The sequence below is a fragment of the Dermacentor albipictus genome, chromosome 2 (genome assembly GCF_038994185.2).
Source record: "Dermacentor albipictus isolate Rhodes 1998 colony chromosome 2, USDA_Dalb.pri_finalv2, whole genome shotgun sequence".
NCBI classification, from domain to species: Eukaryota; Metazoa; Arthropoda; class Arachnida; order Ixodida; family Ixodidae; genus Dermacentor; species Dermacentor albipictus.
This window is the reverse complement of record NC_091822.1, coordinates 58,094,186-58,120,317: the sequence shown is the minus strand read 5'-3', so window position 1 is coordinate 58,120,317 and position 26,132 is coordinate 58,094,186. Positions and strand designations below refer to the sequence as shown.

Sequence of the window (26,132 nt, the reverse complement as noted above, 5' to 3'; positions counted from 1 at the left end):
TTTCGACATCGGACATCCTCTCACTGACCTTCTTAATAAAGATGTCTCTTTCTTTTAGGGACCACTAAAGGAGAAAGCCTTCTCTACCCTGATTGAGCGGCTTACAACTTCCCCGATTCTGTCACACTTTGACCCTTCTGTGCCCACTGAAGTACAAACTGGCGTGAGTGATCATGGCATCGGCGCTGTCCTCACTTAATGTCAACAGGACCATGACCGTGTCATTGATTACGTCAGCCGCCTTCCTTCCACGCCTGAGCGAAATTACCCCATTAGAGTGAGGGAATGTCTCCCGCTAGTATGGGCGGTCGCAAAATTTCGACCGTACCTTTTCGTTCGGAGCTTCTGCATCGTAACCGATCATCACACCCTCTGCTGGCTCTCCTGTTTGAAGGACACAACTGGATAACATCTACGTTGGACATCGCGTCTGCAAGAATATGTATATTCTATTATGTATAAGTCAGGGCGCCTGCATAAGGACGCCGACTGCCTGTCCCGCAATCCCGTGGATGAACCGGACGATAACGATGCAGACTTGGACATCAGTATTGTATACCTCTCCGGATTCCTCCATATTCGCCACGAGCAACGCCAAGATCATATAGTTCGCACACTTATCGAACGCCTAAGCTCCTCGTCCAATGACCCGTCCCTCCGGATGTACACCTTGCGCGATGGAACTTTGTACCATCGTAGCATTCGTCCTGATGGCCCGGAGCACCTCCTAGTCGTTCCCAAGTACCTTCGACCGGCCGTGCTCCAGCCACTTCACGACGCTCCTACTGGGGTGCTATGCAGGATGCGTCGAGTTTGGCGAAACTCGGGATCTTCACGAGCTCTGGCGACACCCCAAGATGAAAGCATGAATGGTACCGAGACACAGTTTATCTTTCGACAAGCCTCCAGTTTCATTGGTTTATCTAGATTCACTCTGGCTGGCTATCATTCCTTGGGCGTTGCCTTCTGGGCGCTCGACAAACTGGGGCTCACGTGATCATACCGTCGGTGCATGGTCGTGCCTTCTTTCACTTGTTTGTCGTTCCACCGAGTGCATTACATGCAGAAGCAAGTTGTAAAACAAATGCATTTAGTACAATATTATTAGTTACTTTAACGTGGTTTAGAAGCATTTTGAAGCTTACGAGATGTGCACTGAATGCGTCTTAGACTAATTTGTAATTTAGTACGCTTCGCATTATACCACGAGGGAGCGCTGTAGTGGCGTCATCACATCCATTCACCGGGCAAGCATGGCGGCTAAGCATCAGAGAGGCCCAGTGTAAACAAACCCGTACAACGAGCTTGCAGTGCGTGACGTAGTGATCACGCTCGACGATGACCACCATTTCTTGGATAGTTCTGTTCCTCCGTGGGCAATCTTCCCGTGCACCCGGTAAGACTGCCAATAGCTTCGGCGATTTTACAGATCGCAATGCGCGCCTACTGTTCACGGCGAAGTGCTGAAGAAACAACTTTTCCGGTGCTGCTTCTGCGAGTGCGCTGAGTTCCTCCACTCTGCGTGACTGCGAGCGTCACGAACATTACATAGTGCGGGCAAAAGGTAGACATCCTATATAGCTACGATGCGACGAGGTGGTACCGACGATGGATCTCGCTACCAACACAGTGAAGGAGACTTCGACAAACTGCAGATAAGTATATTTCTACTGTTTCATATTTAGCATAATAAGAGTGCACGGATTAAGTCACTTTCGTAGTAACGAACTGAATGTCCAGCAGTTTAAAGAAGGCAGTGAGAACCAATGAGTGTTCGTGCTTTTACGTGCAAGTGGGCCCGCGAAATTATGGAATAGATGAAGGTAACCTTCACTAACTTGGTGAGGCAGCAGAAATTCATGAGTGACATTAAGCTAGAAAATTTATGGAAGAGTATCTTTATCCAAGTGAAATATCAATAGCAAGTACTGATATAAAGGAGGAAACTTATACAAAAATTTCATGGGTTGAACAGCACATGGAAGGCATTACCGAATCGTGATCGCCACGTTACCGCTATCCTTGAAAAAAGTCTAGAATCATTGCATTCCACCGGTTATGCAATATGGGACATAAACCTGGAGGTTAACAAAGAAACTTGAGATGTCAAGGACTGTGTAGAAAGCGAAGTAACAAAAATTGTTGCAGATAGCATTAAGGCAGGAAGACAGTGGCGTAGTAAACCGTGGCAACTGATATGCTAGTTGAGATTAAAAAAGAAAGGAATCGGCAGGCAGGCCATGCACGTATTCGATCACTTGTTGCCAATTCATATCAGGTGATTACATAAGCATTACAGAATGAATGTCAAGGAGAGAGAACTACAGCCAAGGATGGTAGAAAATTGCGTAATGGGACAATAATATGATGTTTGTAGGCATAGGATGCAATCAGCTCGTATAAGACGGGATTGTAGGGTGAGGCATTTGTTTTGCAGCGAACAAAAATAGGTTTGTAGTGCTGACAGTAGAGACTCGTGAAGGTGCAGGGCCACCTCAGCGGCTGGCACACTAATCAACATGACAATTGGCTCTGAAAAAGAAAACCCCAGTTTTGAAAAATAAAGCAATGTTGTCCCAACGCATTGTTTTACTAAGCATACTACACTAGAGGCTTCCACATTTAAGGGCACTTAGTACTAATAGTGCAACGAGCATTTTTCTTTGTAAATAATGGTTTGTATGTGGCTGATTCATTCCAATACACTTTTTTGCAGCAAAACATTCTGCTGCTGGAGCCACTCAATCGCCTGGTGGCAGTAGGCGAGCGCCAGGCACGTGCTCTTGAGAGTGTGGCAAAGGTCCAGAGGGCTGCTCCGCAACAGTAGTATCGGTGCCCTCACTGCTGTCCTGTTGAGCCCACAGAAGGCACCTTATAAAGGAGCTTTCAGTTTAATATTTTGTTTATTATTCAAGAACATGAATAAAATTATTGCAGTAAACATTGTGCTGTGCATATTAGGAGACTTATAACATGCACTTTGTGTCCCTTCAAAATAGGCATAGGCAAAAACGTAAGACAACCTGTGCCACTCTTGGACCATGTAAATAAAAAATACACTAATGCAGCATACACGTCATCATGCTGTTTGTTCTTTCTATGTGCAAGAATACAGTGCGTGTTCATTAGCCACAAGATGAACGGTGTGTGTAATTCACAATGAAGAAAGGAAACAGCAGGAGCTTAATAATGCTATCACCTATAGACTGTGCATATGACTGCAACACTCCCCGATTCAAATGTGCCATTACATGCATGTTCGATACCACATATTCTTTAACATTGTCTTATAATTGCATGTACCATATTTCACACATCTTAAGCCCTTGCATAGCACACTTCTGAAGTATCCATTTCATAGGCCAAATAATTGTACACTTTGTCCTTTTGTGTTGTATGAAAAGCAGCATCCTTTACAGTCGGATAAAACTTCAGAAGACAGGAGAGGCCCCACCCAGATGACCAAAGCGCAGCAGCTGATTGCCTACACGTCTAAAGAAATAGTCCCTCTCCAATGAGCAATATTAGTCTGTCTGGCGGCACGATATCAGTCTCGAGTGCGTGCCCATTGGTGCAGGCTTGTGTTCACCTGCCTTAAAGTGCAGATTCCGCAGCCTCCTAAAGTTGTATCCGACTATAGAAACACGTAATGCCTTCCACCAGTTGCATAGACTTCTGCAATTTGATAGCACACAATGATCAGGAGCAGAAATCTATAAAGGCATCCAAGCAAAGCTGGCTGACCACACTTCCATTATGAGGGGCTGAAAAAGGTCTCGCCAAATATTCCCATGACGTCCTTGAAAAAGAGGTGGTGTTTGGCACTTTTTTAGAATCAAAAACAGATTACACTGAATGTTGTGTAGCACGTCAAAACAAACTGAGCTTGGTTATTTGCACAGCATGTAATGGGAGGTCGAGCTTAACATAGGAAACAAACTGCTCTGTCCAGTACAATTTTGAGGCCGGTATGGCACCTATTATGGCACCGGTATGGCACCTATTATGTCAACAGTGTCTATATACAAATTACACTTTTCACAGGCCATTGATTTCACCATTATTTTTGTGTGATGGTTCTTTCAATCAGCGCTTGTATTACATGAGCAGTTGGATTTGAAAGCAAAGCTTTGTTTGCAAACTTTCCGACTTCCATAAGTGTGTGCCAAGGCACTGGCATGTTGTCGAATAGCTCACACTTCCTCGGTCCTGCACCAAAGAAGCCCAATGCTCTATTTTAAGTTGGATCGCACAACAATTCAACGGCACACAAAGAAGTGTAACACACACAGCAAAGCATTCTGCTGTGTGTATTTCTCTTTGTGTCCCGTCGAATTGTTGTGCAATTAAACTTCAAGCTTCTATACCAATACACCGTCTTCAACCTCACCAATGCTCTAGTTATTTGGCCACAATGGTGCCCATCTTTGAAATTTCCCAACACAAATTAGTTCCCCAAAAAATCACAAATGTAAAATTTTGCAGCACAGCTGTATGTATGAACGTGCCATATTCTTTACCACTAAGCTCACAGGAATCAAAGAAGCAAGCATTAACCAGCCTTGCTGCTGCCGTTACCATTATCATCATGACACCAATGGAAAGACAGTGCCACGTTTCAGTAAAGGGAGTGCTGGAGGGAAAGGTGTGACAGCGAGGGCTTACAATAAAAATAACAGTTACGAGACATGTTCAATGCCAATATATGCTGCATGTCGCTCAGCCTACTTTGGCAATGCGGCAAGTGTTTACTCGTTTGGGCATATCACGTTTTGTGTAATCGTTGCTCTAAACCTGTACAAATGGTCTATTTGCTCTGCAAGTTTTATTTTTATCATGGTAGGTTAAAGACCCACTTTTCATTGGCATCTGCACCACATTTCTTCCGATATGTAATAATGCCTTGGTGGTTCATGACATCTTCACGTACAGAGAGTTCTGCAGAGTATCGGATGTGCATTGTTCTAATGCTTAAGAATTAGAGCCCCATTATGAGACGAAAATATACAATTTATCCATCCAGAATAACGCCGCACCCCCCCCCCCCCCCAAAAAAAAAGATGCACTGAACCTCTGGCACATGCATCGACAGTGAACACAGCAAACAATCTGAAGTATTTTCTTCATGCAAGCCAACACACTAAGATTCTCAATGCATTTTCATTCCGCCACAAATGCATAGGCACAACCGGCTTGGCGCAACATCCACATCTCGCGCTGCAACAAATTGTGCAATGCCTCGCTGTTTCATAGTGCGGCCGATAGATTACGCATGACCAAAATTCAGCATTGTGCATACTTAGTAACTTCACCAATGAAGAACCCCAAGTTGTTTATGAGATTAGGATTCATAGGTTACTTCACACAATTAGTGATATCCATTTATCTATTTATACTTAACCCCTTTCCCAAGAAAGTGAGCCATTTGGAAGGCACCCTGACAGATAAGTAGAACAATCGACAAAAAGTGATCAACCAGCGAAAAAGTCTGTTAATCACAGTAACGCTGACATTGAAGGCGCCTTAATTCCTACGTACGTTCCGTCGACACACCCGACTACGTTCGTAATGTTCCCACGATGTGGGAAGCATTCTTTTATATATGCCCGCTCCGCCGCAGTATTCTGGAAAGCTAGCCACCGCTTACGCACTGCCGCATCGATAAGCGCGTCATACACATCTCTGACACAGTGGCTAACAGTAGTTTGATGGCGTCCGATGTAACGCTCGGCGCCGACGCTCCCCTGAAAACTCATAGTCCCGTAGAAACGGAGGGCACAGATGACTTGCTCTACGACGGTGAGCGAATGAAGCCCGCCACGCTGTCTCCGCAGACGAGAGTCTTCGCCTACCTCGTCACACAGCCAGCACACTGATGTCTTCGACAGGCGAAAATGACGCTGAAACTCCCCGTCGGTCATGCAGGTGAAGAGGTCCGGACGGTCATACTGACGCTTCCTGCCGCTGGATGCAATGAAACAGGCTGCTGCTGCCGCCGCCATGTTCCCGAGTTGAACTCGGAGGGGGTTTCGCGATGTACGAGTTTAGCACGAGTTCGCCCGTCAATCAAAACCAGAGGTCACGCCTCGCGCGAGGCATGTAACTATTGCGCGCGCACCCACTACAGTTGGGCCACGCCCAACTTATCTTCCGGCAACAGCAACGCGGTGTCGAGCTTAGAGGCATCAACAATCTTGACCGCCGACATAAATCACGCACAACGCACTGTCATCGGTGATGTACTGAGCACCACTATCGAAAACAAAGCGTTGACTGTCGCTGGCATACATCCTCTCGGGCTGAGATGGCCGCACAACACGGTTTCACTGCCTGCATTGCGGCGCGTAGGGCACAGTAAATAATTATCGGCACGTCACTGTAGGTGCTTGCAAGGCGTCGAGGGGGACGACGATGCTGAGGAGTGCTTATTGCAGCAGTCGTTTCAGATGGCTGCTCTGTCATCGGTGATGAAACGGAGCCACAACGTCGTGAACACGATCAGCGTCCGAGAATCGCTCGCTCTTCTAGGCCCAGTGCAATGGCATTTCTTCATCACAAGCACTGCGCACTCAACAGTTCCAACACCTCTCTCCGTTCGAAATCTGATTTCATAAATGCACACAAGAGCCCTCACCTGCCAAAATGCGAGTGCTGCGGTGTCGTTACGATATCCATCTGCGATCGCTGCTGGCTCCAGCAGAGGTAATCCGCAAGCACCTTCGACTGCACAACACACTCATATACTGCGTACATGCGCTCAGAGGCGCCTTCACTGGGCAAGCGATGACAAGCGATGAATTCTGTCGCTGGGGAAGCACGCACGCTTCGCAATGTATCGCAGAGGCTTCGCGCACAAAGATAAACTGGTACATTTTCACTGAACTGCGTCACTACGCACTCTAAAATAACATACCGCCCTTTTACAGCGACAGCTGTTGTGTCGTTTTTAGTCGGTAAAGCGGGGGCCTTAAAGCCTAGTGAAGCACCTGCGATGAACAGCCGTACCGCGGCGCTGCGTTTTTATTCCCCTAATAGAGAAAGAGTGGCCATGACCTTCCATGGATCATGACCGACTTCATTGAGAATAGCACTGCAGCGCCCCTAGGCGACTTATCACCGTATGAACGCCCTCTTGCGTGCGACCCGCTTCAATGTACCGCTTCTAAGCTTTCGCCTCCCTGTCGACACTCACGGCAAGAAGTGCAAAATTTAATCATTTGCTCGATCTCCGTTTGTCATCACAAATTTCTAGCATTGAAAAGGAAAAACAGATACCTAAAGAAATAAAAATGTGCCTTATTTTATTTGTCGTATTTTAACGTATTCGTTTGAGTGAAAGTGTAGGTGCAAGAATGCGCCGCATGTACCCCGTTCGCATTCGATGGAGGATAGATAGATAGCGCCCGAAAGATGAGGCACGCCCTTGACGCGCCTGGGAAAGGCGTGGCAAACGGCTCACGGCAAGTGTGCTGACAGACAGCGGGGCAGTCACGGTATCGCTAAGTTGCGATAATCCGTTGATAACAACACGCGGCGCTGGCGCGTTTCGTTGTGCAGCCTTCTGCGCTTGAAACGTGGAAGCAGCGTGCCGCGCAGGGTGCGCTCATGTTGTCATACGCGACTTCTTGTCTACATATTTTTTTGCCTACACCTTCGGCCCGTTCCGCGCTATCTCCGTTCACTGACTGCCGTCGAGCAAACTCGGGCAAAACTCGGGTGAACGAGAAACTCGACGCATCCTGCATAGCACCCCTGCTGCACATCTGGGCGTCACTCGCACTTACGACCACCTGCGGCGACGCTTCTTCTGGCCCGGCATTTATCGCTCTGTGCACCGTTATGTCACTTCTTGTGACCCTAGTCAGCGCCGGAAGACGCCTGCTATGCCTCCTGCTGCTTTGCTTCAACCAATGGATATCTCTACAGAGCCCTTCTTCCGTGTAGGAAGAAGGGCTCTCAATTGGGAAGTGGTCTCCTTGGCCCCTTCCCAATTTTCATTAAAGGAAACAAATGCATCCCTGTAGCAACAAATTATGCCACGAGATATGCCATCGCACGAGCGATTCCTACCAGCTGCGTTGCAGATGCCGCCGACTTCTTATTATACGTCATCCTGCTACACGGCGACCCTCGAAAGTTGCTCACGGATCGCGGCCGCTACTTACAGAACACCAGCTTGCTACCGCGTACCACCCTCAAACGAACGGCCTCACCATGCGACTAAACCGCAAACTAACTGAAACGCTGACCATGTACGTTTCCGACGATCACCGGGACTGGGACATCGCTTTACCATGCATCACTTTCGCATACAACTCGTCCCGCCACGACACTGCCGGATTTTCCCCATTTTATCTTTTATACGGCCGCGACCCCACCTTGCCCTTCGACACGTTGCTATCTTCCGCAGTACAATCACCCAGCACTGGTTACGCTCGCGATGCTATTGCCTTAGCCGCACAGACCCGAGAGGTCGCCTGTCATCGCCTCACAGTCAAGCAAGCTTCTCAAAAGCGACGCTACGGCCTTCGGCACGTCACGTCACGTCGGCTTGTCAGAAAACTACTTTCCCGTTATTCTGGTCCGTATCAGATCTTACGTCAACTGTCCGTCGTGACACACGAGATCGCTCCAGCCGGTCTGCCTTCAGTGCCTCCCAACATGCCCAGCGATGTTGTTCAGGTCGCCAGACTCAAGCCCTATGTCCCGCCATTAAGTGAGGATCTATAACGTGCACTGGGATGGAGCTAACCCCGCCGGGAGGCTGAAGTTAGGGTAAAGGAAAAGAAGAAGGTGACATGAACTAGAGGATCACGAACACGGGCCGTTGGCTGAACCCCTTATATATCAGTTGCAAATATACCTTATCTCACACTCGTGGGCCTGCTTTCTTCCTGCAACAATATATATATATATATATATATATATATATATATATATATATATATATATATATATATATATATATATATATATATGTATATATATATATATATATATATATATATATGTGTGTGTGTGTGTGTATATTTGTGTGTGTGTGTGTTTGTGTGTGTGTTTGCAACACCTTCGCTGTAAAAAGGTTCTGAATTTGCAAGGTTCTACTAAGGAGCCGTGTGTTTCGTTTCTTAAACTGATGCTATGCCGGAATCACGACGACATGGTTCAATCTCGACAACAAACTACAAGTGCTTCGCACACGCAAAACACAAAGCAGTGGCTCACGGTTCGTTGCGCTAGTGTGCGCTGTTCTTGAGCCTTATCCTAATTTGCTGCCTACATTCTTTCATATCTTGCTTCTTCGTCTTAAACCACCACAATGGTGCCTTTCTTGCGCGAAGGACGATTTTAGCAAAGGAGAGTGGCCCGTTAGTAAGGGGCAACACCATCATAATACCCTAGTGGTTACCTAACTTTGGCTGAAAATCTGCGACCACTACTCTTTCGCCCCCGCGTCCCATTAATGGCTGTCTCATATCACATAATCTATCTTCATTTATGCTTCCAGCGTAATGCGGAAAAGCAAACCCCTTGCAACTTACCATGAGAGTGTACACTCCTGTAAGAAATACAGAAAACTTGACTGGCGCGTTACGCAAATACGATTATACAACAGTCCTTTAGAATAAACTATTAGCCATTAAAAATCACCTTCTACATGTCCTCATTCCCGTGCTGATGTGGCAGCTGTAAATTATCAATGACGCTTCCGTTATTGTGCACGCTGTGCTTATGCACAGCGTGCACGGTACACATGCTTCACACTTCAGACTCACACGTGCACGCTTCACACTTATGGAATAATTCTTTATGGAATAAATGGAACATTTATTGGTTATAATGTTCGCACTGTGCCCAGCAATGGTTTATCCAAGCATCCGCTCGCATTCTATTTCACATGCTTCTGGATGCAGGCCTCCCTCTAACGATGGTCGTGCCGGATTCTGAAGATAAGACGTCAGTCCGGTGAAGGGGCTAATGTAAGGCCACATACAATAGTAGCGGGAGAGGGAGAGCGGTCAAATGCCCATCATATCTGGTGCTGGTCACAGCAGCCCTCACCTTAGGGGCTTTTCATGCCCATTAATTTAGTACCGGTGGATGAAAGATGTCAGCATGCCTTCTGCAGGAGCCTAGCGAGGGCTCTGCTGTACGTTCATTAAGCTTAAGGCCTTGGTCAACCATGTCTTGTGGTATCTACACATTGTATTTTAAAAACTCTCTATCTTCATGTTGCCCATTTTGCCTCCTGAAAGGACGGATCAAGCTGAATAAAATGGCATAATTACGGCTCTATGCAGATGGCCACAAGCACTACAAGAAAAACTTGCACCTCACAAGCGCCTGGTTCTTGGAAAAATGGGCGATTCACGGATTCATTCCGCGAAGCGAAATTGTGAGTGACGGTCAGCTCTTTGACTAGATGTTAATGCATCCTGCGATTCCAAGCTATCCTTAGATATTGAACACTTACGACGCCGAAGAATTAGTATGTAAGGTGTCCGTGTTCTCAGCACGTGTTCATGTCTAAGCACAACAGACGTTGACACTTAAGCACTGACACAGCCCAGGTTTTTCGCATGAAGAAAAACAATACCTATCATTAACATAACGGCTAGGTTAAAAATCAGTGCCTGAATTCCGAATAAAGGTAATTATTAGTAAGCAAGTATCGAAATTCCAAAGGCAAAGAAACGAAGCCTTTATTGAACTGATATTTGCGTGCATCCTAAGTTCTTGACGTAATGTTGGTTTCTTCTTGGAGGCGTTCAGTTACATGTAAAAAAAGAGGTATTCCAATATAACCTATTCTAAGCGCTCACGCGTGGAGTTCTTAGCTGAAATACATACATATATATATATATATATATATATATATATATATAGCGGTATTATAGTAAAAGGTAGCAATGCTCATTATGACATACTTTGTGCGTCAGGAATAGTTATCTTCTTTTCACAAATGTTTATGCACAACAGTAACGGCGATTTGCCACACTGGCCTCCACCATTTTTCTACATTTAGGGACGGTAAACTGCAATCCTTAACTAGGTGCTGTCATACTTAGCCCCGTTACAACAAGTATTAGCACTATACAGAGTGCTTCAGAAATTGCCTTTAAAATGCCTTATGAAGTATCATGAGATACTTAAGCAATTATTTGAGCACTGATTTTGCCACAGAGATCTTTTTTTAGCCATAAGTGCTACCCAATCCCTCAAGGTACAGAAAGACTCATAAAGGGGAAAATTGTCCTGCATCCAACTGCACCACTCTCGAGAAGGAGATTGCATATTGTAGTGCAGTTTTCTTCTCTTTAATGGTTCTCCTTAATGTAAAAACATTGTCGAAATGATATTGCCGTTGCACTTCCTATCATTGCTTTCTTGTTCTCTCTCTCTCTCCTTTCTTCAGCCCCAATTTCTCCCACCCCAGGGCAGAATAACAAATCGGAAAATCTCATTTGGTTAACCTCCGTGTATTTCCTCTCTCTCTCTCCCTCTCCCTCCGTGTTGTTTTTAGAAAACGGTGAATATATCAGACGCCGAATTTCACAACCTAGTTTATGTGGAAATTAAAGTGGATGAAAAAAGAACAGTTTTTTTCATGCACTTTAATTTCCATGATTTATCGTTTCTCTATTTCATTTATTAAGCAGAAGTAATTTCCCCTATGTTTCCTTGGTGTCAGTGTTTGTTGGCTTCTTATTATAAGACTAACAAAAATCGGGCCCCTGGGTTAACCCCTTTTCTTGTCGTTTATTACATAACGAGGGTCTCGAGTCCGGCAACATTGATGCCTTCAGGTAGCATGTGTGGGTTTACTGACCAGTTGCCTTCACCCAAAAAAGAACATGTTTTCGTGACGCCTGCGGTAAAAAGGACGTTCCACGCCCGCCGCCAAGGTCTGTGAGTAGTGGCACTGGCTAACACTTCCAGGGTTCTACTAGGACACGTAAATACCCAAGAAAGTGGATGGGAAACGGCGCCGCGGTAGCTCCATTGGTAGAGCATCGCACGCGAAACGCGTAGGTTGTGGGTTCGGTTCCCACCTGCAGCAAGTTGTTTTTTCATCCACGTTAATTTTCAATAATTTATAGTTTCTCTATTTTATATGTTAAGCACAAGTAATTTCCCCAATGTTGTCCTTGGTGTCAGTGTTTGTTTCAGAGCTTCTTATGATATGACTAATGGAAATCGGGCCCTTCGGTTAACCTCGTTTATGTATATATATATATATTCGTATATAGGTGTGTGCGTGTAAGAAGTCAACTAGACAGCAACCTAGTACAACATAAGTGAATTACTTGTACTTACTAATTGAAATAAAGAATTGATAAATTATTGAAACGAAAATCGATGAAAAAACAACAGCCCGAACTTGGGGAACGATCTCATGCCTTAGCATCCTGGGGGCGATGCTCTGATGCTCTTACCAACTTAGCTACCGCGGTGTCATTTTGCCATCCACTCTCTGCGGTATTTATGTTTTACTGCTAGAACTAACGCTGGGAGCGTTATACTTTGTGTTAGATTTTCTTGCAGCATATTCTTATACTTTAATAACTTGCGATGATCATGCATTCTATGAGAAGGTCTTTTCTGTTTCAGACTGAGCTCAGTGAAGTGAAGGAGGAAGCGCTACTTCAACATGGCGGGGAAAGAGGCTGTGAAATCAAGGAAGGCAATGTGTGAGCTTCTGGGAATGATGATTGAATATAGACAACATTTTCAGTGACTTTTTTGCAAATACATATCCTTCCAACGTAAAACACAATGTAGTCATATGTGACAGACATTATTAAAGGATGTACACTACAATGGCTGTCCCTGTAGTGTTTCTTTTCTTCCTCTTTGGGAACTTATTCGGTGGCCTCCTATCCCAGTTCCATATTTCGTGCTCAGCGTCACGACATTCGTGAAATAATTTTGCCTAGACCATGGGTTCCGTGTGCATTTATATCTTCTTAATCCTGGATTAGCTGAAAGACCTGGAAAGCATGCCCTGCACTCATCCCCAGCTATTAATGTGCCCTGAAACTGGTGAACACTTAACACTGTAATGTCCCGAAATACTATACTTGCCATCAAAAAAAGGGTAGCACATTCGTAATCAAATTGATGCCTCGCCGGCATCACACAGTGTTGCATCCGCTAATGTGTTGTATTCTTTATTCAGTAGTCTTTAGGACGTATGCTGTGCTTAAATTACCCTAAAGAAGAATCAGAACTACAGCCCTTCTTTCCTGAATTTTTAGAATTGGCTTAAAACTGCAACATTACTTCAGTATACCTTACGGGCTCAGCGCCATAGCCTAAAGCAGATATCTCACTTCAAATATTTGTATCACTGACGCCACACTTTCTTTTACCTTTCATTAATGCGCTTCGACACCCTACAGCCCCCCTCCGCCAAATTACGGCATGCCCTCCTGCAGAACGCACAATTATTAAGTTATTAAGAAATAAGGCCTGAATAAGTAACGGATTAAAACATTGTCCATGGAACGCACTCAGGCAATAACAACATATACGAAGAGCTTAAGATTCGCCAATTCGGGCCCCCTCGACCACATCGCCATTGTGACTAGAGCTGCGATTCTACATGTGAACTGATATCAAACGTCACCGCGGTTTCGTGAGTGTGGCCAATGCAAGTCAATTGGATTATGTAGCTGCACGACTATCCCCTACAAAGCAGGCGAAGAAGGAGATGAGCTCTCGTGCAGGTATTGCGAGATAAAGCGCGCTAGTGTGCTCGACGTTAGCGGGCGCAGCGTCGGCCGCTACCGAGATCCCACTGATCCATGGCTGGCCGGCCTAAATAAACTGTAGCTACGGCGACTACCTCTTCGCGCCGCCTCCCACAAGGTAATTGCAGGCATTGTGCTACGAACAGGCAACCCACGTCACTAAAAGGTATGATGTGTATTGTGGCCACCTGAACACTTATGTTAGGCGTATAAAAACGGCTGTCTTCTGAGGCGTTGGGAAAGCAAACTTTAATACGAAATGATATACACAATGCCACATATTTAGAATATTTATTTATTCGCGGACCATGCCCCGCACAAAGCACATGTGCACAGATATTCCCCTAATGTGACTAAAGTAGTAATATTGCCACGTGCGTTTATGTCGGCTTGCAACGACGCAGCTCGCGTCGCTGCGACGCGGGCGCCGTCGCTTGACGTGTTTCGATCATGGACGCACCTCAAACATTCCGCGGCGCAAGGTATAAATACGGCACCACAGTTTGCGTTGGCTCATTCTTACGAATGCCCTAGGCGCGCTTGCTGTTTTCGCCGTCACCGATTTGTTCGCTTGCTTTAGGGCGCAAGTTCGCACAATAACTCTCTTTAAGTTTACCACCGACGCAGTGTCCCTTTCTGTCTGCCTGCGTGCCAGACAGCTCGCCGTCATCTACGTGATATTTTGGTGGAGATACCAGCCCAAGTGCCTCTGGAGCTGGCGACACGGAAGAGAGCTCCAGAGAAGACAAGACGGAAGGAAATCGGCGAAGCCGCCGACTACAATGATTTCGGGCTGAGTTCGGACCACTACCTGCCACTGGTCGCAGTGTGAACCACCGCTTGACGTCACTAATGCAAACCGACACCACACGTGCACCCTTCATCGTCCAGCAGCCACGAGTACTTCCGCTTTAGCGGTTCCACTTGCGAGGATGTACAAGATTGGCTGCAGCGTTACGAACGATTTGCAACCTTCGATAAGTAGTCTGACTACGACAAACTTTGGAGTGTCTTCTTCTCTCTGAAAGACTCTGCTGGAGCTGTCCTTGACTACTTGGGATGCTTTCAAGTGGCACTTATCTGCAACTTCGGCAAGGTTTTTGTGCAAAGAACGAGCAGAGGCCTTGCTTCAAGCTCACCAGCAGCATCCAAACGAGTCCGTAACCGCCTTTGCGGAAGCAATACAATATCTCTTTCACCACGCGGACGCCAACATGATCGAAGACAAGAAGCTTCACTACCTTATGAAGGCCGTCAAGGAGCAACTTTTCGTCGCTCTCATTTGCAACCCGCCGAGGACCGTCGCTGAATGGATTAGCGAAGCGGCCACTGTTGAGAAGGCGCTCGAACTTCACGCAAAAAGCAGTAGAACCGCAACTGACGTGCTCCTCCGCCAGATAGCGACAACTCCCGAAGTGCCTTCGCGGTGGCCCTTTGAGATACCATCCACGTCATCGTGCGCGATGAGCTGTGCAAGTTGCTACCGGCTGCACAACCACAAATATCCTCGCTCTCCGACGTTGTAAGGCACGAGGTACAGCAAGCGCTGGGCACATTCGATCCCGCCGAAACAGCACGGACCGTATGGCCACCTTGCCAGGAACCACGCGTTTCAGCTTACACCGCTGCTCTGCAAGGCCAAGCGAGGCCAACCAGCTGGCGACGGGAAACCTACACGCCACCTAGACGTAGTCAAGCCTAGCTGCAGCCGCAGCACCCACACCAAGCCATCCGCTTAAACACGTTCCGGCAAACCACCACGAGGGATACTGACATCTGGAGGACCCCATATCAAGGACCGATCCGTTTTCGTTCCGGTGACGCTTGCCACCTTCTACGAGAGTGCCCCTACAGTCAGATGGGTCTGCGCGTGTACAACATCCACGCCCCATGACCCATTCCTGGCCAGCGGCATTAAGAAATTGAGGCCTACCTTAGAGCGACCGAAGATGCCACTCCACGTCGCTTCAGGTCCCCGTCACCTTACCCACGCCGTTCGTCTTCGCCGTACCAAGGGTACGCGATGCAGAGGTCACCGCGCCCTCGTAGGGGAAACTAAAACCTGCGACGTCGGGAGGTGACGCCGCTCTCGAGCGAAGACCGAAAAACCCTCCTACAGCCACAATGAATTCTGACGCCACGACGCTACCTGACGCAGCGACTACATGACCCGATGCTACGCCCCTGAGAACCCACGTGACCCTAAGACGCGACCCGGCACCACAAATTCGATGGCGCGGCAGAAAAACACAACAGCACCTTGCCACGAAGCTTCCACCCAATGCAGCCGCGACCGTGTGATGCGACAGACCGCACAGTCGGTGACCGACCGACTTCGAACCCTAACACCAAGTGCCGACTTGCAAATTAACCTACACGGACGTCCAGTGGTTCCACTGGTCAACACCGTGGCCCACTATTCCGTCGTTGGTGGATGATTTGTATTGCAGCTCAATTACGTCAAAACCTTTAGCATGGAAGAAGTTTGGGCGTGTTGGTGGGATACATTCAGACTGGGATACATAGCGCAAAAAATTGACACAGGGACAAGCAGAACACAGGACGAGCGCTCATCCTGTGTTCCGCTTGTCCCTGTGTCAATTTTTTCCGCTATGTATCCCAGTCTGAATATAAGTTAAAACCGCATGGGAGGGTCCTCAAATAGGCGCAGCAGGAGGCCACCTTATAACCCCGACGGGACGACGCTCTGCTCGGTTGCCCGTGCACGGTCACACATACTCTGTGAACTTCATTATCCTACACCAGTGCTCTCGCGACGTAATCCTCCGCATGGACTTGCTCAACGAAAACGGTGCTGTGATCGAGCTGCAAACGAAAACGATAACACTGTCGACAAAACAGTCAGAAACAACGCAAAGTAATGATTATCTTCGCTCCGCGTTCACCATCCTCGACCATCAAGTTAGCAACCCGCTCAGTGCGAGCGTCATGCCAGTTGTCGAAACATACGCGTTCTCAAGCGGAGATGCGATTGTCGAAGCGAACTTGCAGCTGCCTCTGGATCGCCAAATATGCGTCGCACACGGTGGCGTCCATGTCTGTGAAGGCAAAGCGGCAGTGCTAATAACCAATTTCAGCACGGAGCACAAGCACCTCAACAGGACTACGATGGTCGCTTTCTTGGAAGAGTTCGCCGAATTAAGCGACGCCTTAGCGATCTCCGAGTCGTCCCATGAGGCGTCATCGACGGTGACTGATGAGTTGAACTTGACCATAACCCCGCCCTGCCTCAAGAAAAGCAAGGAAAGCTACGTCGCCTTGTTCTGCGATATACCGAATGTTTTTCAATGTCATCGAGGATCCAGCAAACGCAGATAGCGAAGCCTGGTATTATCACAGGTTAATCGGCTCGTCCCGTCCGCCGAAGTCCCTACCGTGTTTCTTCGCGAGAACGTGAGACAATCAAGACACAAGTTGAAGAAATGCTTCGCGACTATGTCATTCCGCCCTCCTAGAGCTCGTCGTCTTCGCCGGTGGTGCTCGCAAAGAAGAAAGACGGTACCCTACGATTTTGCGTCGTTTATAGGGGTCTCAATGGCGTCGCGAAAAAAAGACGTTTAACCGCTAGCGAGAATCGACGACACGTTAGATCGACTGTGCGGTGCAAGTACTTTTCGTCGACGGACCTCCGGAGCGGCTGCTGGCAGATTGAGATCGACGAGAGGGACCGTGAAAAGACTGCCTTCATCACCCCGGACGGTCTTTACGCGTTCAAAGTTATGCCATTCGGAATATGCTCAGGGCGTTATGGAGACTGTTTTGCCTGGGTTGAAAAGGAAGCCTCGTATGAACATACGAGGCTGAACGTATGAACATACGACGACGCAGTCGATTTCGCATCCACCTTCGACGAGCACCTTATTAGGGTGCGGACTGTGCTAGAGGCAGTTAAATCGTCGGGACTCACTATAAAACCAGACAAATGTCCTTTCGCCTACGAAAGCTACTGTTCCTAGGCCACGTAGTTAATCGCGAAGGCGTGCGCACGGACCCCAAAATGATGGCAGCTATCGAAAGTTTCCCCGGTACCCAGCGAAAAGAAAGCTGTCCGTAGTTCCTTGGGGCTTTGTCCGAGATTCCTTACGAATCAAGGAGCCTCGCACTCGCCTTACGAAAGCCGACGTGCAGTTTACATGACAGAAACTTCAAGAAGACGCTTTCAGCGAACTTCAGAAACGCTTGCGATCACCGCCAGTGATCGGCCACTTGGACGAGAGCGCTGACACCGAAATCCACACGGATGCAAGTGGCATAGGACTGGACGCTGTGTTGAATCAAAAGAAGAGCTCCCTATCGAAAGCCGAATTTCCACAACCGAAAAGAAATACCTCGCTATCGTTCGGGCGGTCAAAAAATTTCGGCCGTGTCTTTACGGTAGGTACTTCAAGGTCGTCCACTACTCTCTGTGTGGGCTTGCTAACCTGAAAGACCCGTCAGGTCGCCTCGCTCGTTGGAGCCTGTGACTACAGGAGTTCGACGTCACCGTCGTGTATAAGTCAGGCCGAGAGCACACAGACGCCGACTGCCTTTCGAGAGCGCCTATTGAGTCCGCCCTGCCCTGCGACGATGACGACGGTGCCTTTCTTGGGCCCATAAGATCTAACACCTTCGCACAAGTTCAACGTGCCGATCCTCATCTACGCTATGTCGATCAATATACCTCGAAGGCAAGACCGATTCGGCGCCAAAGGCATTCAGGCGCGCGCTTTGGTCGCTGTTCCTGCACGACAACGTGATTGTGAAGGAAAACTTCGCGCCGCGGAAAGCGGCATACCTATTCGTCTTGCCAGTCAAGCGATGGCAAGATATTTTATAAGCGTCTCACTATGAGCCAACAGCGGGACCCCTGGGATTCACTCGAACTCTGAGAAGAGAGAGACAGAAAATAATGCAGAGAAAGGCAGGGAGGTTAACCAGATGTAGTTCCGGTCGGCTACCCTGCCCAGGGGGAAGGGTTAAGAGGGATAAAAAGAGAAACGGAGTGGAAGGGCGAGATAGAAAGAGAGACAACTCTGAGAAGAATCCAAGAACAGTACTACTGGCCCGGCTTGTGCGCAGACGTCGCACGCTACGTGAAAACCTGCCGAGATTACCAACGTCGGAAAACACCGCCTACACGGCCAGCCCGCCTCCTGCAACCGATGGAGCAACCATGGAAACCATTCGAGCTGATAGGGATGGATCTGCTTTTCCCCTTCCTGACGTCTACTTGCGGGAACATGTGGATAGTGGTAGCAGCGCACTACCCTACGCGCTACGCCGAGACAAGGGCGTAGCAATCGGCGTCGCTAGATTCTTCGTAAAGAATATTCTGCGTCATGGTACACCCGAGGTAATTATTACCGACAGAGGTACGGCATTCACAGCAGAACTCACGCAACAGATACTGAACTTGAGCAACACGAGCCATCGGCGCACTACAGCGTACCATCCGCAGACAAACGACCTCACGAAGCGTTTAAATAAAACCCTCGCCGACATGCTCGCCATGTATGTCGACATCGGGCACAATACTTGGGACGAAGTCCTATGTATTGTGACAGTATTAGGACACCGCAGAGCAGGAGACACCGCAGATGACGCCATTCGAGCGTGTCGTCGGTCGCCACCATGCTGAATGCGATGTTTCCTCATGTCGAAGATGACGACAGCCATGCAGACGTTGCCGGCTTCCTTCATAGCACGAGGAAGTTCGCCAGCTCGCCCGAATGCGTAATAAAGAGCAGCAAAACGTCGGCGCCCGACTCTACAACCTACGATAACGAGACCAAGAGCACGCACTTCCTGACTTCGTTACAGTGTGGGCACAAATCCGTCGCCACGGACTTAGTGAGAAGCTGCTGCACCGTTACTTCGAGCTCTACAAGATAATTCCACGACTTGGGCCGCTAGTCTGCGAGGTTATGCAGGATGGAGTGACGCAGTCACAGCGACGTCGCGCGCGATCTGAGATGGTCCACGTCGCGCTCTTCAAAAAGGTTTTGGAGCGTCGGGCGACTAACAGACATTTTTTCGTTTTTCATGTTTCATTGCATGCTTACAAGTTTATTGTTTTGTTTGGCATCCTGACGATGCTTCCTCACGGGAGGTGGGGGCGGTTCCACATGCGTTTATTTTGGCTGGTGGCAGCGAGGTGAGGGGCGTCGCTTTACGTGTTTCGATCATGGACGCGCGTCACACACTCCACCACGAAAGGTAAAAATACGGAAAAATAGCTTGCGCTAGCTCATTCTGAAGAACGCCGTAGACACGATTGCTGTATTCGCCGTCACTGAGTTGTTCGGTTGCGTAGGGGCACAAGTTCGCTGAATAAACTCTCTTTAAGTTCGACGTCGACGCAGTGTCCCTTTCTGTCGGCCTGCGTCCTAGGCAGCTCGCCGTCACCTACGTGACAATATTAAATTGAGACAATTTGGGGTTGAACTTGTGTCCCAAGATGACAATTGTAAACTGCAAGTCAATTATATAATGTCTGTTGTCAGAAGTAAACATCACGAAAGCCACAATGGCACTCCTAAATGATCTGTTTTTCCACCGCAGTTATGAACACAAGATGTATGCGCCGAGACAGAACATGTATCCTTTATTAGCGAATAGCGTTTCTGGCCTACTTGAAGCATTTTGCATCTATCTATCTATCTATCTATCTATCTATCTATCTATCTATCTATCTATCTATCTATCTATCTATCTATCTATCTATCTATCTATCTATCTATCTATCTATCTATCTATCTGCCTGTCTGTCTGTCTGTCTGTCTGTCTGCTTGTCTGTCTGTCCATCCGTCCGTCCGTGCGTCCGTCGGTCCGTCTGTCTGTCTGTCCGTCTGTCTGTCTGTCTGCCTGTCTGTCTGTCTGTCTGTCTGTCTGTCTGTCTGTCTGTCTATCTATCTATCTATCTATCTATCTATCTATCTATCTATCTATCTATCTATCTATCTATCTATCTATCTATCTATCTATCTATCTATCTATCTATCTATCTATCTATCTATCTATCTATCTATCTATCTATCTATCATGTGTCCCAAGTTTTCTACGAGCATAGGTCACTAGAATTGCGGGAGAGGTCGTGATGGCCATCATGTTCACTCTATTGTCCTCACCCCAACTTCACCATATGACTTTCATCGTGACATTTCTGTAAAAGCTTTTACTCCTACCTAGTGAGCCAAATAGTTTAATTGTTTCAGCTGTAGGTACCAGCTATTCGCTGTTGTGTCATGGTCGTTGCAACATCGTCATTCCACCTTCGTCCTCCTTTCGCTGTGCTGGTGTCGCCACCCCAACTTCGTCACGCAGTCGTTATGCATTCGTATTCATACCATCGCCGTGACTCCGTCGTTTTCACTCCGCTTCCGCATTCTAGACTCGCCATATGACTTTCGCAATGCTGACGTCGTCACGCGTTTCACACTGACCTGGTGAACCAAGTTGTTTGTTTGTGCATGCCATAAATTATGACGTTATGCAGAGGGATACATATTGAGCGGATTTATTTTATTTCCAACTGCGGGTAAAGCTTGCTTTTAGAGCGCAGCTCTTTGGCGTCCGTTCCTGGGTTTCGCGTCGTCGTCGGCGTTGTCGTCGGCCTCGTAACCAGCTCCGCCCCCCTTTCATCCCCCCAGCGCTAGCAGCGACCGACTGATACCACTGGATGCCGCTGACGCCGCTAGAGAGTCAAGATAACGTGACTGCATAGAACACCGTCGCCGCCATGCAGAAAGAGGAGGAAAGGGTCCCCCCCCCCCCTGTTCTTGTGTGGCGGATAGGGTGCTCTTCGGTTGCCGACGCGCCGGTTATTTCACGTAGGCCCCGGCACATCGACGAATACGTGACCACCTTCCCACGGCTAGACCTTGTTCTTAGCGCTGCGGAAGCGAGGGTATCATATTGTTTGTGTCGGCATCGGCGGCGTTGTCCCTGAAACCAACTCCGCAGCTGGGGTTGACTCACTATCGGCGTCAGCGGCATCAGTCAGTCGCTGCTATCTCTTCCCTCCTCCCTTTATCGTGTTGTCCGCTTGCTGCGCGCGCTTCTGCCCCCATCGTTTGCCGCTGGGTGTACACGCCGCCCCCCTCCCCCCTCTTCCTGCGAGTCTCCGGTTGTAAAGCGCCGGCTCGAACTTAATTCCTTTCTTCGCTCCTCCTCCAATGCAACCCCTGTGCGGTGGCAATCAGAGAGCCAGATCGGTGGCGGCGGATCTGTATATGTGCACCGCCCGAGCCGAAATTGCCGCTGCCGTTCGCCCTGTGCGGTGGCAATCAGAGAGCCGGATCGGTGGCGGTGGATCTGTATATGTGCACCGCCCGAGCCGAAATTGCCGCTGCCGTTCGCCACTGCGAAATTATCTGCCAGTTCTTTCTGAGCCATGAGCGAGACGACCGATGGAAGTCCTCCGTCTGCTGCTGCTGCTGCTGCTGCTAAACGAGCTGCCAGAGCAGAGGCCCAGCGCCGTCGCCGTCAGAATCCAGAGGTGCGTGCCGCGGAAGCAGAAGCTTACCGTCGCCGCCGTCGAGATGATCCAGGAGTACGCGTCGCCGAAGCAGAGGCTAAGCGCCGCCGCCGAGAAGACCCTGCCGTTCGCGCCGCCGAAGCGGAGGCTCATCGCCGCCGTCGAGAGCAACCAGCAGTAAGCGAGGCTGAAGCAGAAGCTCATCGCCGCCGCCGAGAAGACCCTGCAGTTCGCGCCGCCGAAGCGGAGGCTCATCGCCGCCGTCGAGAGCAACCAGCAGTAAGCGAGGCTGAAGCAGAAGCTCATCGCCGCCGCCGAGAAGACCCTGCAGTTCGCGCCGCCGAAGCGGAGGCTCATCGCCGCCGTCAAGAGCAACCAGCAAGAAGCTCATCGCCGTCGCAGAGAAGACTCTACCGTTCGCGCGGCCGAAAAGGTGAAACAGCTCATTTGCTGCGCTCAAATTTCGCATTAGGAAGTAACGTAATCGTCGGTAATTTTTTTTTCTTCTATACCCTCAATCAGGACACATCAGCCAGACGACTAACATAACAGGTTTCACTCCCACACAACGAGATGTCCACCACGAGATGTAGCACCGACAACAGCAACACTCCTAGGAGTCACGATGACCTACTTATATGCAGACGCACCAATCTACATAGATAACAATGGCGAGCCAATTGACCGAAGCGAGAGAACTTACGTAATGATCAAAGCCTTTGCAAAGTGGTAAATCTAAATTTACCTGGCGACATGATATTGTTACGTGTAGCAGGAGCCCAATACTATATACAATTTATTTACAAAGAAGCTAACGGTAGGCCAAAATGACGACGTTATATCAAGCGGGCCCACGTCGTCTTCTTCCTCCGCAGTGCAGCCTCACTGTCGCGGCTGTTCCGTAGCGTCACCCCCGGCAGTAGAAGAACCGTCCCGGTGCTTAATCTACACATCCGTGGTGAAAGGTGTCTGGTATGTCTTTAGTCTCGCTGCGTGAACGATGTCACTTGCAGCCGACGATGACGCTGGCAGGTCGGCGGGGATGACTTCATACGTGACATCGGTCACTTGTCGCACCACACGGTATGGGCCAGTGTAGTGCGACAGCAGCTGTTCGGAAAGGCCAAAACGTCGAACGGGTGACCAGAGAAGCACCAGAGAGCCCGGAGTAAAGTGCGCGTCGCGATGGTCGCAATCATAGAGGCGTCTCTGATGCTCCTATGAGGTCTCGAGACGGGTGCGGGCGAGCTGGCGCGCGTGGTCGGCGTGTGCGATCGCGTCGCGGGCGTATTCAGTGGTTGAACGTGTGGCCGAGGGCAACAAAGTATCCAAGGGCAACGCGGATTCTCGGCCGTATAGGATATATGATGGTGAATAGCCGGCGGTGTCGTGAGGCGATGAATTATACGCGAACATCACGTATGGTAAGTGAAAATCCCAGTCGTGGTGGTCGGTCGCAACGTACTTTGAAAGCATGTCGGTGATGGTCCGGTTGAGGCGCTCCGTGAGGCCATTGGTCTGTGGGTGGTAGGACGTGCTGAACTTGTGCTTTGTCGAGCAGGAGCGGAGGATGTGCTCGACGACTGCCGACAGAGAGCTGTGGCCACGGTCAGTGAGTAATTGGCGCGGAGCACCGTGCACAAAAATGATGATGGCTCTGGTGATTGCGTACCGCGTAGCATAATCAGTAGCGATGGCGACCCATTTATTTCCGCAGCTCGAGAGAGGAAACGGTCCAAGAAGGTCTAGACCAACACGGAAAAAGGGTTCCGGTGGGATGTCGATCGGCTAAAGACATCCAGCTGGAGGTTTGGAAGGCTTCTTCCGGCGCTGACAGGGCTCACAAGCGGCAAAGCAGCGCCGCACGGAGCGGGCGAGACCCGGCCAAAAGAATCGATGGCGTACACGGTTGTATGTTCGCGAGACGCCCAAGTGTCCAGCCAAGGGAGCGTCGTCAAGTTGTTGGAGGACAGTCGAACGCAGGTGTGATGGTGTGAAGGTCAAGGCCATGTGGATCGAGATTGCGGCGGTATAATGACGCCTCCTTAAGGAGAAACATCCGGAGAGAGGCGTCGCCAGGCGTTGACTCCAGATGGTCGATGAGGCCTCGTAATGAAGGATCGCGGCATTGCTCGTTGCCGATTTCAAGCGACTGGGACACGGAGAAAACGCAAGCGATGGCGTCCGCATCAGTCGGTTCGTCGACGGGGTAGCGGGACAAACAATCGGCATCCTGGTGCAAGCGTCCCGTCTTATATACCACGGAGAAGGTATATTCTTGCAGGCGTAACGCCCAGCGAGCGAGTCGTCCCGTGGGGTCCTTGAGCGAGGATAACCCGCAGAGCGCGTGGTGATCAGTGATGACACAGAAGGGGCGTCCGTACAAGTATGGACGAAACTTCGCGACAGCCCACACAAGAGCGAGGCACTCGCGCTCTGTGATTGAATAATGGCGCTCAGCGGGTCATAGAAGTCGGCTGGAATAGGCCATAACGCGATCATGTCCACGCTGGCGTTGTGCTAACACTGCTCCTATGCCGTGACCACTGGCATCAGTTCGAACTTCCGTTGAGGCAGACGGGTCAAAGTCGGCCAGAATCGGAGGCGTGGTAAGGAGAGTAGTGAGCTGCGAAAAAGATGCGGCATTGGCAGTCCCCTAGAAAATGGGGCGTCTGTCTTCAAGAGGTCGGTAAGAGAACGTGCGATGGTCGCGAAATCATTCAGAAAGCTTCGGAAATAAGAGCACAGCCCTACGAAACTACGAACGTCCTTGGTAGACTTCGGAACAGGAAAGTTCGTAACGGCGCGAATTTTGTCGGGATCAGATCGCACACCTCTGGCGTCCACGAGGTTTCCAAAGACGGTGATGTGGCGGCGAGCGAAGTGACATTATCACGAATTCAACTGGAGACCGGCGTGGCGCAACATGTCAAGTATCGCGGAAAGACGGTCTAGATGCGTGCCAAATGTGGGCGAATAAACGATGACGTCGTCCAGATAGCACAAACAGATGGACCACTTGAACCCCTGAAGCAAAGAGTCCATCATTCATTCGAAGGTGGCGGGCGCGTTACAAAGACCGAAAGGCAGCACCTTGAATTGACAAAACCCGCCAGGGGTAATAAATGCAGTCTTCTCTCGGTCCATGTCGTCGACGGATATCTGCCAGTAGCCGGACCGTAAGTCGATAGAAGAAAAATAGGTGGCACCGTACAAGCAGTCTAGAGCGTCATCAATACGTGGCACAGGGTAGATGTCCTTTTTTTGTGATTTTGTTCAGGTGGCGATAATCTGCACAAAAACGCCACGTTCCATCCTTCATTTTGACGAGTACGACGGGAGAAGCCCAGGGACTACAGTAAGGCTCGATTATGTCCTTTGCAAGCATCTTTTTGACTTTCTGTTGGATGGCAGTTTCTTCGGACGCAGAAACACGATATGGACGTCGGTGAATAGGGTGCGCGTCGCCAGTGTTTATGCGATAGGTCACGACGTACGTTTGACCTAAGGGTCGATTGTCAAATTCAAAAATGTCGCAATAGCCGTCGAAAACGCGGCAAAGGGCTTCAGCTTGAACAGGTGTAACGTCAGAGGAAACCATCTTCTCAATGTGGACGTCAGTACTGTGCGATGACGTCACGGTATGGGCTGAGCTGTGACGATCTTCCACTGTGAAGGGCTCGATCTCATCATCGTGCAAAGCGCTAACTATAGCCAATGAAATCCCCTGAGGCGGAACTTGCGCGGTTAGCGCGAAATTGACAAGGGGAAGGCAGGTGCGGTTGCCAGTAATTGTCAGCACAGTGTGCGGCGCGGTAACACCATGTGTAAGTATAACTGCCGGAATTGGTGCGACCACGTAATTACCGTCAGGTACAGCTGGTGGGGACAACAAGTCGACG

The 26,132-nt window shown here is 49.1% G+C and overlaps 1 protein-coding gene across 3 annotated transcripts in view; it reads left to right on the top strand.

Annotated features, from left to right (window-relative positions):
* Positions 1-12,820, top strand: part of LOC135901889 (putative sodium-dependent multivitamin transporter) — a 92,568-nt gene extending 79,748 nt beyond the window's left edge. For 2 of the 3 annotated variants that reach the window (XM_065431717.2, XM_065431716.2), the window contains 2 exons: positions 10,302-10,396; positions 12,613-12,820. In XM_065431717.2, the coding sequence (XP_065287789.1) occupies positions 10,302-10,396; positions 12,613-12,617 (100 nt within the window). In that variant the 3' untranslated portion in view covers positions 12,618-12,820. The remainder of the gene's footprint in view (positions 1-10,301; positions 10,397-12,612) is intronic. The other variant, XM_065431718.2, reaches the window with a different exon arrangement.
* The last annotated feature ends 13,312 nt before the right edge of the window (positions 12,821-26,132 follow it).